The 17712-nt window shown below is 40.5% G+C and overlaps 1 protein-coding gene across 7 annotated transcripts in view; it reads left to right on the plus strand.

Annotated features, from left to right (window-relative positions):
* APP (amyloid beta precursor protein) overlaps positions 1-17712 on the plus strand; it is a 229520-nt gene that overhangs the window by 86790 nt on the left and 125018 nt on the right. For all 7 annotated transcript variants that reach the window (XM_054713635.1, XM_054713637.1, XM_054713636.1 and 4 more), the window contains exons 4-5: positions 14899-15011; positions 17330-17523. In XM_054713635.1, the coding sequence (XP_054569610.1) occupies positions 14899-15011; positions 17330-17523 (307 nt within the window). The remainder of the gene's footprint in view (positions 1-14898; positions 15012-17329; positions 17524-17712) is intronic.

The following is a 17712-nucleotide window of genomic DNA, read 5'->3' on the forward strand; positions in this document are numbered from 1 at the left end:
GTAGGTGCTCATCGTCTTTGAATGTTAATAGCAAACCCAGAAGCGGGTAGTGGGTTGGGAGAAAGGTTTATAGTTAGTGGATCCGAGGGCCGGGTGAGGGGAAAGACTAATCAGAGAGCTGCGTTGGGAATGACGGTACACGGTGCTGCACACCGAGAGGCATCCCAGCAGAGCCTGTGCATGTGGGAAGAATTGTTTTGTGTCTTAAATGGAAGCTCTGTGAAAACGGGACTTTGGTTTTATTCACTGAACTATCCCCAGAGCTTGAGCGTGTCGTGGCACATGGTTGGTGTTTAATAAGTGCATATTGAGTGAATGAATGAATGAATGAATGAATGAAGGCCTTAGCTGAATATTGTAAAAGGGAAGGAGCATTAAAAGGAGGAATAGCCTAACTACTAGGAAGGCAAAGGATGTAAAGCAGCCATTTCACGGCCCTTAAAAAAAAAAAAAAATCGCCAAAACCAGTGTGGCTCAGTGGATAGAGCGTCGGCCTTCAGACTCAAGGGTCCCAGGTTCGATTCCGGTCAAGGGCATGTGCCTTGGTTGTGGGCACATCCCCAGTGGGGGGGTGTGCAAGAGGCAGCTGATCGATGTTTCTCTCTCATCGATGTTTCTAACTCTCTATCCCTCTCTCTTCCTCTCTGTAAAAAATCAATAAAATATATATTTTTAAAAATCTCTGGAATTACTGTAAATGCCATTTACTTATGCCAGTATTGATCAACTGAGGAAGAGCAGGTTTTATTTAACAACCAAGAAGTTCCAGGAATCTCAGATGAGGAAGAAACGCAGGTTCGTTGGATCTGAATAAAAATACATTAAACTCTTATCTGGAGGCAGTAGGATCTAACCTATCCTACATGTTTCTAGTTTAAAGCCCATATATATACCAGAGGCATCTGTGTGTAGAGATAAAACATATCATTAGATTAGTTTATAATCGTTTCATTACTCTTAGCTTTCCATTCTAGTGATAAAGGATTGTTTTAAAAGAAACCCACTTCTAAATATTATTTGTAGTGGTAACGGAATTTACAAGATTATTTCAGATTCATATGTTGTACCTTAAGAGTTAGGGTCATATGATGTATGCTAACCATTAATTGCTATTTTATTTAAATGTCTTTATTAAATGAGATGGATGTGGTGGTTAGTAGGTGCTTGGTAAGTAGGTTTTAAGTACTCCCCTTCTAGAGGTTTAAATCTTTTCATGGTATTAAATTTGGGGGCCATCCTATTAATGTATTGATTAGGTACGTTTTCAAGAATGTTACCTGGCTAGAGTTCCCTATCTCTTCCCCTCAGTGTTAACTACTTTGCCAGAATATGGTATAGCCTTGTTTGCATCTTAAAGGTCTGGCTATCACTTAAGATCCCTTCTTTACTGTATGATATTTTTATCAGCTCAGTGTTGCTGGATTCCTGTGAGAAGGTCATATGACTCCACATTATTAAAAACTTAGCATTAATTGTCAATGAGAGCCTTATGATATTCTAAATTCTCTAATCATATTTTAGATACAGTAATAGGCTCATGTTCAGTATGCCAAGACATTATTCTATATCTTGCCTTTTAAATAATTTGAGTTTATTTTTCCATCTTTGTTCTCATTTTAAATTTTGAGGCAAAATTCTGAATTGGGTCTCAATTCATGGGTATCAATCAATGCCCATATTTTCGTCAGTGGGTTCCGTGTCTTCATTGTATCTGATCTTTGACTTTATCATAAAGACCTTTGGCTCATAGACCCTTTATTCCATTTTATATATCAGTAATTTTTAGCCTCCTCTTATTTTCCTATTCACCACATCAGTCACTTGAGCCCATATCTTTTTTTTTTTAATATATATTTTTATTGATTTCAGAGAATAAGGGAAAGGGAGAGAAAGATAGAAACATCAATGATGAGAGAGAATCATTGATTGGCTGCCTCCTGCATGCCCCTTATTGGGGACTGAGTCTGCAACCCTGGACCTCTTTCTTTGGCCCTCTTTTTTTCTGTAACCCACTCAATAAATCTTCAGGATTGGTGTTTTATAGGAGTCCTCCTGGGATGTTCATTTTCTCACAATACACATACTTCCAAGGAAACCTCATCAGTGCAATGGTTTCCCAAAGGCCTGGCTTGATTCCTGAGTCACTCTACCCAGGCCGGCCTCCAAGTATTTACTGGCCATCAGGCTCGATGGGACTCCCAGAGTATTGATAATTAGCCTTGACTTTGAAGGGTGAGAGTGTGCAGATGCAGCTAATAGTGCACGGTGTTGGCTCTTAGCTCATGTGGACATTTCATCTCAGATGTGCACCAGTTTCCTTATCAATAAGTGGCGAATTTTAAACAAAGGACACATGAACATGGGACATGTCTATTCCTTTTTCCTCTGTTGATCTATTGTGCCATTTGGCATAAGAAACTGTATTAGGCAAAGGATAAGATTGTTTTCAAGCTTTTATTAAGGTCTCCTGGATCCCTGATTCCCATGCATAAGAGTTAATTAGATTTAAATGGGCTTAATGTAGAAACCCTGCTATTGCTACAGAAATACACCTCCCACCAGGGCTTTTGCTGTTTTTTTGTTTTGCTTTTTCTGCCAGTTAACTACAACTAGACTGCAAGAATAAAATGAATCAAGCTTAAATCCCTAGGAAGTACTAGTATTCATGTTTGCATTTTCCACGTTTTTTTGTGTTTTGTTTTTTTTTTAAGAAATGAGGACATGCATAATCCTCTCTTAAAATTTGACTTTAAAAAGCATTTTTAGATACTATAACTTAAGTATAAAATTTCTTGCAAAATATATATTGTTTATGTAGATGTGATCTCAGTGTTAGGATAAGCATCTTACATTGTAAGGAGATCTATAAGAAGCAATTTAAATCATCTGAAAGCAGAATGGAGAACTGTCCCAATGTAGGAGTGTCAGTTAAACAGCTGCTTAAATGGGTAAAGAATGATAAGATGGTCTTAGCAAGTTCTCAGAAGTCCAAGAAAGCGCACATATTACCTGTTATTTAATTGTTATAGTTGGTGAATGTTCCATTTGCCCATGAGAACTTTTACCAAAGACATACTTATTTGGTGCAACAGTTGGCCTTTCAAATGATCAACCCTCTTGGCCCATAGATGGTCTTAAAAATACACATTTTTCTAAGGACTTACATAAATAGCCAGTACCCTGTTATGGCAATCTAAAAGGTAAGGCTTTGAGATATCCAGACAGTTTGAGCATCAACCAAAAATGAAACATCTAGAATGATCATGTAATGGCCTGAGGGGGAAGGGTACCAGGGCATAGAGGGAACTGACCTCACATGTTTTAGCTGGAAGAATGCAGACATGCCTTCCTTGTGGGCAACATTGAGTAAACACTTCATCAAACCGTGAAATAGCTCACCTTCGGCTTACATAACGGAGACCTCACGGTCTGGTAGCCTGATTGCGTCATTAGAATGTCTGGTTTTGACAGAGAGTGGGAACTTACTTACACTTTTCTTAGAAGATTCTGATAGGCAGATATTCTTACCCCAAATCAGAAGTCTTTCATCAGTATTTCCCCCAAACCTATTTCCCCCTAACATTTCCGGTCAAAACATAATTTTCCCCTCATCTAGATTTAGGTCATCCTTGTCATTTTAAGTGGAGGACCGAACCTGTATTATTTGGAATGAGAGCTGCTCTAGAATTACTCCCCTTACAGTAATTAAAAGCCTTCATCACACAGTTTCCTCATTTATAGATGTTAAATCTGAAATGAGAGATTTCCTCCTTCAAACACTCTTTGTGTGACTTCTGGGGGCCACAGGACTGTCCTTGGAAAGACTAGTTCAGATGGAGTTTGATGTAGCTGGGCATTAAGAGAGAAGTGGCTGGAGCAACTGCGTCTGATTTCAGCGCTCAGCTTCTGCGTGCCTGGAATGCTTGCCCTTCAAAATATTTGCTCTCCGGGGCAGTCAGTGGAAGGTGGAGTGTTCAGTGACTCTGGATTGTTGACCCAGAAGACGCTTTGGTCATGGAACGGGCTTTGGCAGAGCGCCATGGCTTTCTGGTGGAGGGAGGCCCGGAGAGGAGGGCGGGCTGCCTGTATGCAGAGGGCCAGAACTCGGTCTGCAGATGTTTGCAGCCTGAGTGCACCTTCTTTGGACGCCTTTGCTTTACTGCTTAAGAGAATCTTAAACTGCAACATGCATAAATATGCAGTGGCTTGTAGTGACACATTGAAATGATTTTTGCATCTAAACAAACGCATTCACTCTTTGCCCGGCGTGTAAAAATTTGAATGGCACTTGTGCTCTGTCGGGAAGGAACAGACGTTTTCATTATGAAATCCAGTCAAGCAGAAAAGGAGCAAAGTGAGCAGAAATTTTCATTTACATTCATGATTGAAGATGCAGTGAGGAAAGAAAATTGCTGGGTTCCAGATTAGCCGTGTTCTACTCGGTGTGACACAGGGGACTTTGTCAGCATGGAAATAGTTTTTAATACATACTGATCAGTAGTGTCAAACTGTGCTTTTAAAAATAAAAATCTCACCCAAGGATATGTTTTGTTATTGATTCTAGAGAGGATGGGGTGGGGGAGAGACAGAGAGAGAAAGAAAGAGGGAGAGCAAGAGCGAGAGACATCGATGTGAGAGAGAAACATCAATTGGTTGCCTCCTGTATTTGCCCTGACCAGGGATCGAACCCACAATCCCTTTGATGTACCAAACAATGCTCCAACCAACGAGCCCCCAAGATGAGGTGTGCATATTTTTTAACAGACCTTAAATTTTCTAAGGGTTTTTTTTTTTTTTTTTTTTTTAGTTATCCTTAAACAGATTTCCAGTATCCTCCTTATTATCAAGCCCCTTATTTATTAGTTATAATGTAGGCTTTGTGTTCCATTACTGCGAGACTCACAGTAATTTCTTAGCTTTTACTTGTGAGCAGCCGCCGGTATAGACAGATAACTCAGTTGAGCCAGACCAAGATGCCATCACAAGACACTGGATTGGAGAAGTGGGATCAGACCTTTCCAGGGGGCGGTTTCTGCTAAATAGTTTGTGATACGCCTTTTGGAAGTCTTAATGTAATTTCCTGCCCCAGATTCTCTTCCTTAGGAGTCCAGAAATTTAATTCTTTCAGCTCTCTCCGGAGTGATAACCCCTGGCTAATTGATTTACAATAATGACATGAAGCCTGGTTTACAAATCTGAGTGGCAATTTCTAAGTTCTCAGCAGAGTGGGAACAGAGGGAGAAGATCTAACTTAGCTGGGATCCATCCCCCTTGAAAAGATTACATGGTTTTTGAAACACAACTCAAAGTAGAGCTGGGTGATTTTTGAAACATATTTTTATTGAAGAGCTTGATGAATCATGTATATTTATTATATTTTTTATTCTTTTAGACATTGTGTCATTCCTCCCTAGATAGTATTTAGGGTACAGTGACAGAACTCTAATCTTTTCTTCCATATTTTAACAAAGCCTGTGGATATTAAAACAATGTTTTAATACCAGGAAAAGGTTGTGCTAAATTTCAAATACTTATGAAACTTATTTCCTGTCTAGCTCTTTTGTTAAATGCCACGATAACTACTTTTTCTTCTTCATTCTCTCTTTATCTACTTCCTTTTGCCCTTTGTAGTTTTGCATCTTTAAGATTTTTTTTCTGAGAAGTTTTGAGTTGGAAAACCCCTGAAATATAAAACATTGATCACTCTGATCATTTGGAGGCAATGCCATTGTCTCCTAAAACTAGACATTTCAAGTCTAGGCTAGACACTAGAGAATCCAGAGGGACAGGTAATAAGCTCTCAGGAGCACAGTGTGGCAGCCGGGCAGTGGGAGGGAGGTTGGCTGGAACAGCTGAGTCTGGACATCATGAGCAGGGAAGAAGGGTAGTTGGTTATAAGCATGGGTGACGAATGTATGTGCTAAGGGTCCTACATCAGATGGGCAGGAAAATGGAATGCAGGCAGTGAAACCTGCTCTGCTAACCTTAGCAAGTGATCAAGAGTCCAGGGACATAGGTCCCGATGAATGGTTGTAGATGAAAAGGAAGGGAGAAGTAGAAGGAATCGTTTCTGTCTGCTCGGCAAGTGGCTTACCGGAGTTCAGAATTTCAGAACATTTCTACGTGTGACATGATCTGAGGTCCAACCTCAGGAATATGGATTGTTTGAGTGGAGTAGAGGTATAACCTATGGGGTAAGGACATGAATCAGTGATACATGTTTATTGAGAAAATAGAAGCATAGCGTAAGGGGACCTGGGTTTTACAGACAAATAGAATCTGTTCTGCAGTGCCACCATTTTGGTTGGGCTCTCCCAGAGTGTTGAATGTTGGTTCTTTTCCTTCTCTTGCTTCCACATAAGATAGATTTTGACCCAGTGAAGAGTTGCTTATTGTTTTGGGGGGTACAGTTCCAGGACTTGATGGTCAGTTGGCACTTAATTTTAATCTAGCACATTTGCTAAAAGCAACACCTTCTTAAGCAGGTGTCCAGCAAGGGAATGGCAATAACGGAAAGGTCAACATTGAAGGTAAAATTGGTCATTAAGTCCTTAGGCACGGATGATCTATCTGAGTGAAAAAGTAAGAGCAGAGAGTGGAGGACAGTTTTATTTATAATCAAAATTATTCAAAGATGAGTCAGTGAGAGGGCAAGAACGATTAGTTTGAGATAGAGAATGGGAAGGCAAGTGCTATCTCGGTAGGTGGGAAGTTAGAGGAGAAGACCGAATTTAAGGAAGAAAGCAATACAGTAGAGCGAACAGTGAACTTGAGGGCTGAGAAGAGACTAATGTGTTTGTTGCTATTGACCTTGAAGAAGATTGTTGGAGCAAGGTCAGATGGCAATGGCTTGGAAAGAACAGCCAGGAGCCTGAAAGTGAAGGTCTAAAACTCTTTTGAAAAGTTTATGTGGGAAAGTGCCTCTTCCTGTCTTGATTATAGCCTACCTCATACACGGCTTTCCGAATCTGGTATGTGGAAAAAGCATGCTGTGTATTTTTACCTCTCCATATAATTTAGGGTTTTGGTAATAACTGGTGGTTATCTTGCCTCACTATGCATCAGCTTGATTGGTATTTTGTTAGCAATTATGTGGCTTTTTAAAAGCCCCATATATAACCCTAATTAATTTCATCTTTAAAATCTATCAAGCTATGAATTTTTTAATAAGTCAGAAGGAAAGAAAGTGTTAGGAGAATGCAGCCAGTGAGGATGCTTGTATTTTCCAGAGTCAAAATAGAGAATTTAGGGTGATATCCCTACAGTTCTGCCTTCTTGCTCTTCTCTCAAAATACAGGAGACTGAATGAATAACAATAAGTAGGTTTAGGTGTAAAGGAGATCTTACTTACATTTCTGCATCCAAATTAATTGCACACTTATAAATAAAATACAACTTATAATATGAGAACTGCAAAAAGAGAAATGAGAGAAGAAGGGCTGATAAGTAGGGTTAGTGGCAGTAATATTAAATTTTAGTGGTAGTCCTCTCCATGATTGAAATATATGGTATTCTAATAGCATGTAGAACTGTACATACGATCTTGTCAGTGTAACTTACAATTTTTTCTCTGTTTAGGCCTGTATCTTTGGATTCAGATTTCTCCCCCACAGCCACAGCCTCTCCACATTCAACTCATCACTCCTTGAAAGATATTCCTGATCTCTAAAATTTGACACTAAACTAGGACTGCCCAATGCTGCTGCTTGCTAGCCACGTAAGCACTTGAGACGTGCTAGTCCAGACTGGCCTGTGCTTTAAGTATAAAATACACACCAGATACTGGAGAGTTGAATCAAGCATGTCAAACTCACGGCTGGCGGGCCGTATGTCGAGGCCGTGAGTTTGACATATTGGGCCATAATACCTTTTTACATCGATTGAGTTTTGAAGTTACAGTATTTAGGATATAATGGGTTAAATAAAGTATATTACTAAAAACAATTTTACCCATTTCTTTTTACTTTTTTAATGTGGCTACTAGAAATGTAAAACTAGCTATTTGGCCCACATTATATTTCTACTAGAGGCCCGGTGCATGAAATTCATGCACTGGGGGGGGGGGGGGTGTCCCCTCAGCCCAGCCTGCACCCTCTCCAATCCAGGACCCCTTGGGGGATGTCCTGGGGATCGGGCCTAAACAAGCAGTCGGACATTCCTCTCACAATCCAGGATCACTGGCTCCTAACTGCTCACCTGCCTGCCTGCCTGCCTGATCGCCCCTAACTGTCCCCCCTGCTGGCCTGGTCACCCCCAACTGCCCCCCCCCTCACCCCCCACCAGCCTGGTTGCCCCACACAGCCTGCTGTTCGGTCGTTTGGTTGTCCCTCACTAACCCCCCTGTCAGCCTGGTCGCCCCATGTAGCCTACTGCTCGGTCGTTTGGTCGCCCCTCACTGGCCCCCCTGCCGGCCTGGTCGCCCCACACAGCCTGTTCGGTTGCCTGTTCAGTTGCCATGGTCTCTTAGGCCTTTATATATATAGATTGGGTTGTGCTGATCTGTATTCTTTTGGTGCAAGATTATGTCTCCATTCTTTTGTATCTTTCATGGAACTGCGTGCCATGATAGTCAGCAAAACTGAGTGGCAGCAGGGGAAGAGCTCTCAAAATGAAACCAAATCGTGTTTGGTTTTAATTTTTATTCTTGTCCCTCCTTCTATTGGAACCTCTCTAGCCAGCAGGCATTGTTAGCCTCACCTTTTCGTATATGGAAGTCACTACATTCTCCCGAGTCATTCATTGCCTTATTTTCTCCTCTCTGGCTTCAAATACAGAACTCTTTCTACCCTGTTTTGTGTCTTCTATGATTAAAGAAACAAAAGACAAAAGAGGAGCAACTTGTGGTCAAAGGTACTCAATCCCATCAACATGACAAATCCATGGGACAGGGCACCGGGCTTATGGGAGAAAGGCATGAAGGATGTGATTTTAATTTTTAAAAAGGACAAACCACATGAAGTGCTTAGATTGGTCACATTTATAAGGACGGAGAGTGGGGAATGCCAGCTGTCAGAGGATTAGGGGAGAGGATAATGGGGACTTGTTCGTGGGTTTAGAGTTTCAGTTTTGCAAGATGAAAAGGACATGGTTACACAACAATGTGAATGTACTTAACACTCCTGAACTGTACACTTTTTAAAAAATATATATTTTTATTGAATTCAGAGAGAAGGGAGAGGGAGAGAAAGATAGAAGCATTAATGATGACAGAGAATCATTGGTCGGCTGCCTCCTGCAGGCCCCACACTGGGGATCCAGCCCGCAAACCGGGAATCGAACCCTGACCTCTTGGTTCAGAGGTCAACTCTCAACCACGGAGCCACACAGGCTGGGCTGAACTGTATACTTGTAAAATGGGTAAGACAGTAAAATTTATGTCATAGCTCATCATAGAAAGCTTGTGTGTGTGTGTGTTTTTTTTAATTTTTAAGTTTCCGGTTATTGCATTCTGAGTCACTTTTTAGATGGTGTGTCTTTTAATTGTGGTAAAATACACACGACATAAATTTTACCATCTTATCCATTTTTTAAAGTGTACAGTTCAGTAGTGTTAAGCATGTTCACATTGTTGTACTTCTTCCTTTCTGGAATTTGGACAGGATGTCTTGAGTTTCTGTGGTCATTTTGTGACCACAGAACATGAGGACAAAAGCCAACTTGCTAATGATGGCAGGACAGAGACACAGGCCTAGCCTGGTCCCGAGGGCATCATTGCGTATCTGCAGTAGCCCCAGCCTCAACACCAGACTGCTCATGTGGGACAAAGAATCCGTGCTGTCTTGTAAGCCACTGTTCATCCTGTGTTCTAGTCAACTGTTTTATATGGTTTGCGAGCTAATTTAAGTCGTTTTATTGTTGAATGGACCCCATTGTAGATTATAACATTAAAGTACTTTATAGTCTAAAAGTGACTCTACTTTTAAAAAAACAAAGGGAGTTGCCAAATCAACCGTTTCGACCAGAGTTTACATGACAGTGAGTTGTATTTTCACTGTCAGATGGAGAGTCTGGAGATCCGGGTTTTTAGGCCAGTTCTACCGCCATTTGGCCCAGTGGGCAAGCCACTTGACCTGGGCTCTTTTCCTCCCATCTGCAAAATGATGTAATATGAGCTAGACTATCCTCTCCAAACCACCGAAGAACCATTGGATTGAGGCTGCGGTGGCCCAATTGAATTTCCAATCATTGTTTATTTTGCCAAGACTTTTTAGTCAAGAAGCAAGGCAAACTCAGATCTTGTTCATTAGCTTTGAAAATTTCCTATCCATTGGGGATGGGGGAGCGAAGCCTGAATTGTGAATTTTTAAAACAAGAAATCGGGTTGTATGGTTAGCAATAAATATTCGCAGTGTACCTGGATGAATTTATCCACTAGGATTATATTATCTATGTGGTGCCAAACTTTCTAAAGTTTGACATAAACAGGAACATGATTTCTTATTGTGATGCTTAATTTATTTTCATTTCTTTTACTTGAATTCTGTTAAGAATTTTTTTAAACTGAAAGGTCAGATCAACGGAAGGTTCATTTAAAAAAATAAAAGTATGCACAGTTCTACATGGAAATTCCAGGTATATTCGATCAGATGTTTTTACATTAAAAACTATTTTCAGAGCAATTTTAGTTTCACAGCAAAATTGAGTGGAAAGTAGAGTTCCAATATATTTCCTCTCATATCATAGATTCTGTTAGAATTTTTAAAAGAGAAAACAAACCATGTTACACTGTCAGTTGGTGAAAAAGGTTCATTGTAATTTTACCACTAATTTTTTATTATAATTTTTTATTTATTGATTTGAGAGAGAGAGAGAGACATCTATTTGTTTTATGCACTCACTCATTGGTTGCTTCCTGTATACCCTGAATGAGGATGGAACCTGCCACCTTGGCGTATCTGGGACAACACTCTGACTGATCTACCCAGCCAGGGCTCTTTATTATCATTTTTTTAAACAGATTTTTTTTTGCATTTTAATTGCTTGAAATATTTGATGTGTAACATTCTAGTATGTTTCATAAATTTTGTAAGTAATATAGGCAGGGCTGTAAAAACACAGATTCATTCTAAGTGTTATTTTAATGTTAGAGTACAATGAGTCTTCTGTTTTGCCGGGAGTCCTGAGGGCTTATTAAATAACCAATATTAATCCTTTAAAAGAACAATCTCATGGCAGGGGGAGCATATATTTCTTGGCTATGCACAATATGAGAAACCTAAGAGCGTATTTTCAATACTAAATGAAATGTCATTTTTGCAAATTTAAAAAATTCAAGTATCCTTTTCTAAATTAAAGCAATACATGCTGTCATGGTGAACATCAGAGTTTACGAGGTAAATATCTTCCTGTGACTTTGGCTTTGATGGAAAGCCAGTCCTCAACAGATTGGCCCGGGGGCAAGTCAAACAAGACAAAGGCACATTGTTTCCGGCAGCTGTTACCCAGTCATTGCCCTGAGAACTCTGTCAGGCCAAAGTCAAGACTATCTGATATCTGCTCTTGGTTGACTCATGGACTGATTTAATAGTCTTGGGCCAGGCGTGTAATCTTTATAGTAGTTAACTTGTAAAATAGAAAAACATCACTTAGTATTTCAAACATTTGTAAATATGGCAATACAGTTGGACTGACCAGAACTAATAAACCAGGTAGGCATCTTCAAGCCATTGGTCATTTCTGGCTTCCTGTGGTCTTAACAATTGGATAACTCAGGCATCTGGGATTCTTGCTAACAGCTTTAGTTCATTGCCTGTCCTGAGAACTCATGAAGAGTCCACCTGGGGAAGGTGTATTGGCTTTGGATTTAATGATTTTTATTTTGTATTCTCTATCTCGTCTGGGTTTTAGGTGTTTTGTTTTGTTTTGTTGTTGTTATTATTTTATAGTATTCTACGTAAAAGGAAAAGAAAACTGTGATGTCACTTGCATTATTCGGTGATGTTTATCTCTGGGTCACTTGGTCATAATCTCCAGAGGGTGGGTGTCCTAGACACATTTCCCAGCAGGCATCTCTCACTTGGGAAGTGGGGTTTATGTAACAGAACAATCAATGGGTTCATGCTGCCTGTCGCTACTTGAGCCAATAATGCAGAGACAGGGTTGAATCACATGGGAGCATTTATTCCAATACTGCCAGCAGTATGGGAGAGCAGCAGGTCATCCACAAACATCTGCTCTGCCTCTCTCCATAAGCCAGCCGCTCATGTTGGATAGAAGGACAAAGATTGCATGGGGAAGTAGGCAAAAGGTATGCCAAATGGGCAATTCACAGGTTTTGAGATTTGCAAAGGCCTGCAGGTGTGCAAAGGCTGGGGGTCTTCAAAGGACTGGTGATTCTGATTTCTGCAATAAGGCCGTTAATCTTTCCATGATAATAGGGAGCTCCCTGATGGGGAGGATGGGCTTCATTTCCAGGTGAGCTCCCAGGTCCTTTGTGCAACTGCCAGCCAGGTTAGAATGTACTTTCTTTAATCAGAACAAAACAATCACGGTTAACAGAGCATGATTAGTATTTCTTACAATTATAGCTGGTGCCCAATATTCTATTTCTGCCCCTATTTATATATATAAAAGCTTAAGTGTCCGTCTGACCGTCCGACTGGTAGCTATGATGCACACTGACCACCAGGGGGCAGGCGCTCAACGCAGGAGCTGCCATGACCTGCACTGGCCATTTAAAAATGAACTGCACCGCAGACCTGGTGTCGACAAACCAACACTCGGCTTCCCCCAAGTGGGACACAGACCCCGCCACCACCCCAGAGGGACATCCCACCAAATTACAGCCAACACTGCCAAGACCCCGTGGCGCAAAATGCAGCCCACAGCCCCGCCTGGAAACAGAAACGGTAGCTGTGGGTGCCAGGTAATGGTGTCACGTAGCAACGCCCAGCTTCCTCTCCCTAGCGACTAACCTCCTTGTTTCCCCAGCCCAGGAACCCGACTTGCTTTATAGCCAGGTGCAAACATTCCACAGTTTAACAAAATGTCTGGGAAGCGTTTTCCCATGCCTCATCTCATTTGATCCTCACAGAAGTCCTGGAGTAGGTAGATAGGAGACTTGGTAGAATTCTGTTTTCTTTTCATTAGTAAGATGCAAATAGCGGTATTAAAATATTTCTTCTAATTAATTTCCTTTCAGTGTGCACGAATCCGTGCACCAGGACACTAGTCATTTATATTACAAGAGGTTCACACAGCTGAGATTCAGTGATGCCCATGGAGCCCCAGCTACTGCCATGGAGTGGGTGACCAGGACTCATGGGCTCTTTTCCCACCAAGCGCCACCTGCAGCTCTTGGGGGCACCGTGTCTCCTAAATTCTTACATTCTCTGTAATTCACCCATGCGGCAGGCCTCGTCCACTGTCCTAAAGATTTAAGGAATGATAAGATGAGAGGTTCTTTATCCCCTAAGATTTGCTTAGAGTTTTACCTATTATTTATTCAAGTAAGTACTTAAATATCTTGAGACATCTTGTATGTTTGAGGCAAAAAGGGACTGAAGTTTAAATGCCCTGATAGAGAATTTTAAAGAACCCTGTTATATGAAGTAGCTGAAAAGGTTTCTTCTACTCCTTGTTAGGGCCTTTATTCACTTTGTATGTTGCACTTCAGAAATTTCATGTAGCATATTATGAAAGAAAAAAATTATTTTCTTTGCTGCTATGTGAACAACTTGTAGTCTTCGCTCACTTGGAGTTGTTGGTTGGAATCTGGTCTTGAAGGCATTGCCTGAAGTGCCCTGCTCAGTGGTCTCCCTGCTTTCATGGCCTCACTACACTAGTCCAGCCTTCATTTAACTAAAGTTGCCATCCATCCAGCCATCTATCCATCTATCCATTTACCCACCCATCCAGTATGGTCATGTTTGCTGGAACTGGGTCAGGGATTGGGAGTAGAATATTAAACAAGGCAGATACTATCCTTATATCTTGGAACATCCATTCATTCTCTCTGTGGCATACTCCTACTCATCCACTCAGACTCATCTCTAATGTGATTTCCACTTTGGGCTGTGTCCCAGTGCGCCCAAGCAGAATTGTTCACTATTTTGGCCCAACACTTCTCTTCAGTTCTATTGCAACATTTACCTCTTCATTCATCAAGATACTTATTGCCTACTGTGTGCAGAATCTATGATGAAAGTTAAGGATACACTAGTGAACAAGACAAATAAAAATTAAGCTCACGATTCACATATTACATTGTAATTATTCAATGTTCACCCTCATAAGAATGTGAGTTCTTATAAGACTTCATGTAGTATCTTTATATCTGCAGTACCAGCAATGCTCAAAATAATTTGCATGATATCCATTAAAAAAAAAACACACACACAGCAAAAGTCAAAGTAGTTTTTATAATTTAATTGAATTAAACTCCATGTGTATGTATGCGTGGTGTCATATATAAACATATGTAATACAAATGTGTATTTACAGATTTTGTTTGTTTAAGAAATAGACAAATGCTAAGTTTTCTATTCATTTACGCAGAGATTAAGGTGTCTAAGAAGGAGGGGTGGGCAATTACTGAGATTGATCCAGCTGAAGTGATTGCCTACCTAGGTAATGCCAATTTGTATTTTTTACCCTTGTTGCAATTGAATGGCAGCTCTTTTGTGATTGCACTCAGGGATTCCTCTTAATTAAAGATTTTACTTAAAACATGTAGGAAGTGTTTTAACCACCAAGGTTGATGTGGCCAAGAACTGGGCTGCTGACGACACCGGGCTCAACATGCTAAAGGTCCTAGCTTTCTTGGATTGGTGACTTCATCCTTCAAAGAGCTGATTAACTGCTCTGACTCCTTTTAGCCCATCCTTCCTCGACACCATCCCTGAGATAAGAACATGTGATGCAGGCGGAGTGACATGAAACTGTTTCCCTTTCTTGCAGTTGGCGAGTTTGTAAGTGATGCCCTCCTTGTCCCCGACAAGTGCAAATTCTTACACCAGGAGAGGATGGATGTCTGCGAGACCCACCTTCACTGGCACACCGTCGCCAAAGAGGTACCAGCCATCCATTTTTTTCTCTTTTAAAGTGAAGACTTCCTAAGGACATGGGTAATGACGTGGTATTTCGAGGCAACAGCTGTGTTGATAAATAAGTTCTCTTTTACTATTAAAAGATAAGCCTTACCCTAACCAGTTTGGCTCAGTGGATAGAGAGTTGGCCTGCGGACTCAAGGGTCCCAGGTTCGATTCTGGTCAAGGGCATGTACCTTACCCAGTAGGGAGTGTGCAGGAGGCAGCTGATGGATGTTTCTCTCTCATTGATGTTTCTAACTCTCTATCCTTCTCCCTTTCTCTCTGTAAAAAAACTAACAAAAAATATATTTAAGAAATAAGCCCTATCCATGATTATTTGTAAAGAGTCAAAACAGGGCCTCTTTAGATTCATTGTGTTTCTGTGCCATATTTTATAAATTAGACATTATAATCTAGACATTACTCTCTAGACCTTAAAATGTAGCTCTTCTTCTAATTATTTTTGTTTACCTATTGTTTTCTTTTTCACATACAGAGTTTTAATGATTTAACCATTTTTTTTATTATTCATTGGGGCATACAGTAGTAGAAATGAAATAGCTTGTCCAATACCAACATGAAAGCTAGTTAGAATTCAGTTCCTAAATGAAGCAGTCCAGGTTTGTGTTCACCAGGCCATGTTATCACCTTCATTTTTCCATAGTAGGGTAGTGAATGGCACCAATCTTGGCTTTGGCTAACTCCTGCTTTTGCCAAAACTGATAAAAGACATGAGACAATTAGCATAAAATGCCACTCTGTAATATTACTACGTTTAAAATGTCCTTTTCTTTTGATACATAAATTTACTAGAAAAACTTCATAATGTAAGTATAGCTTTTGGGTGTGAGGTGTTATCAGTCCCCTAGAACTAGGCTCCTTCATCTAGCACAGTGGTTCTCAATGGGGTCAGTTTTGCTCCCCATCCCTCCCCAGGAACATGTGCCAATGTCTGGAGATATTTTGGGTCCTCGCAATTAGAACCAGTGGTGCTACTGGTATAGGGTGGCTAGAGGCCAGAGAGTCTGCTAAACATTCTTCTTACCCCCAACCCAAGAATTATCTGGTGCAAAACTTCATTGGTACTGAGGTTGAGAAACCATCATCTACCTCAGTGTAACTGTTGGATCACAACCTTATAGCTGTTGAGCAAAAAAACACCACTTAAGATTTCATATTAATTTTGCCTTTAGTAAAATATGTCCTCATTTACTGTAGAACAAAATTTTCTGTGTATAAAAATGTGTTTTACAGCTTGTTGATCTTAAGAAAACAAGCCAGACAATTTAAAGCCCAGCTATCTCTCTGCTAACCTCATTTTTCATTTCTTCTTGAGTTTTCACAAATTTTTTTTTCTGTTGCTAAGAAACAAAAATGACTCTAATTCCTACGAGGTCAAAATGCACTCGAATATTTTCATTGTTTACCTTCCTACATGTGTTGAAATATTAATCTTTCCTCCGTTAGCAGTGGATGCTTTCAAAGCTTCATGTTCATTTAGATTTGTGCAACTTTAGCAAATCCCAGGAAAGCAAACAGATACTGAAAGAGAAATGTCTAATGACTGTATTTTCTGCTTTATAGCAGAGAACAATTTCTTCTCTTCCCAGGATTGTTATTCTGGAGGCGAGCCAAGAGGAAGAATTTCTAGAATAAGATAGATTTAAGGGAGTGAAACGCCCATCCTTAGTAGAGATTGCAGTGAATTGGGGGTATACATGGAGCGGTCACTTCTCTTTTCTTTTTAAATATATTTTTATTGATTTCAGAGAGTAAGTGAGAGGGAGAGATAGAAACATCAATGTGGAGAGAGAATCACTGATCAGCTGCCTCCTGAACACCCTCTACTGGGAATCAAGCCTGCAACCCGGGCATGTGCCCTGACCGGGAATCCAACCATGACTTCCTGGTTCATATGTCGATGGCCACACTGGCTGGGCAGGAGTGGTCACTTCTAGATGCACAAATGAAGCCAGAAAGCACTGATTCTCTTATATGTGTTCACCAGTACACGCTTCTTCTACATCTTATTGTCCAATTGGTTTCCATTCCTATTGTTTCTCTTCATTTCTATAATATAAAAAGTTAACCTTATTAAGTAAGTGATCAAGTTAAATATTACAGGTACCAAGATAACCTGAGCTAAAGAAACTGTTGTCTATTCACTCAAAAAGCAAATGACCCATCCCATTGTAAAATTGGTTCTTGTGGATCTGTGTGTTGATTGTTATATTTACATTTTCTTGCAAAGAAGAACATCTACTCTACTGATCTCTCTTTTTTCTCCTTTTCTTGCCTAGACCTGCAGTGAGAAGAGCACCAACCTGCACGACTATGGCATGCTGCTGCCCTGCGGGATTGACAAGTTCCGAGGGGTGGAGTTTGTCTGTTGCCCGCTGGCTGAGGAAAGTGACAATGTCGATTCAGCTGATGCCGAGGAGGATGACTCTGATGTCTGGTGGGGTGGAGCAGATGCAGACTACGCAGATGGGAGGTAAGGTGGCCTTTGTGTTGGGCTCTCACAGATGCTGAAACATCCAGCATAGAGTTGTTTCTTCTGTCAATATATCTTCTTATTTCTCATTAAAAGGATCTCTACCCACTCCCATCAAAGTTAGCTTTTATAGAAAAATTCTAATCATGAAGTCCTATTATGCTTATGGCCTACTGTTTCATCCTATAT

Source organism: Eptesicus fuscus, chromosome 3 (assembly GCF_027574615.1).
Source record: "Eptesicus fuscus isolate TK198812 chromosome 3, DD_ASM_mEF_20220401, whole genome shotgun sequence".
NCBI lineage: Eukaryota > Metazoa > Chordata > Mammalia > Chiroptera > Vespertilionidae > Eptesicus > Eptesicus fuscus.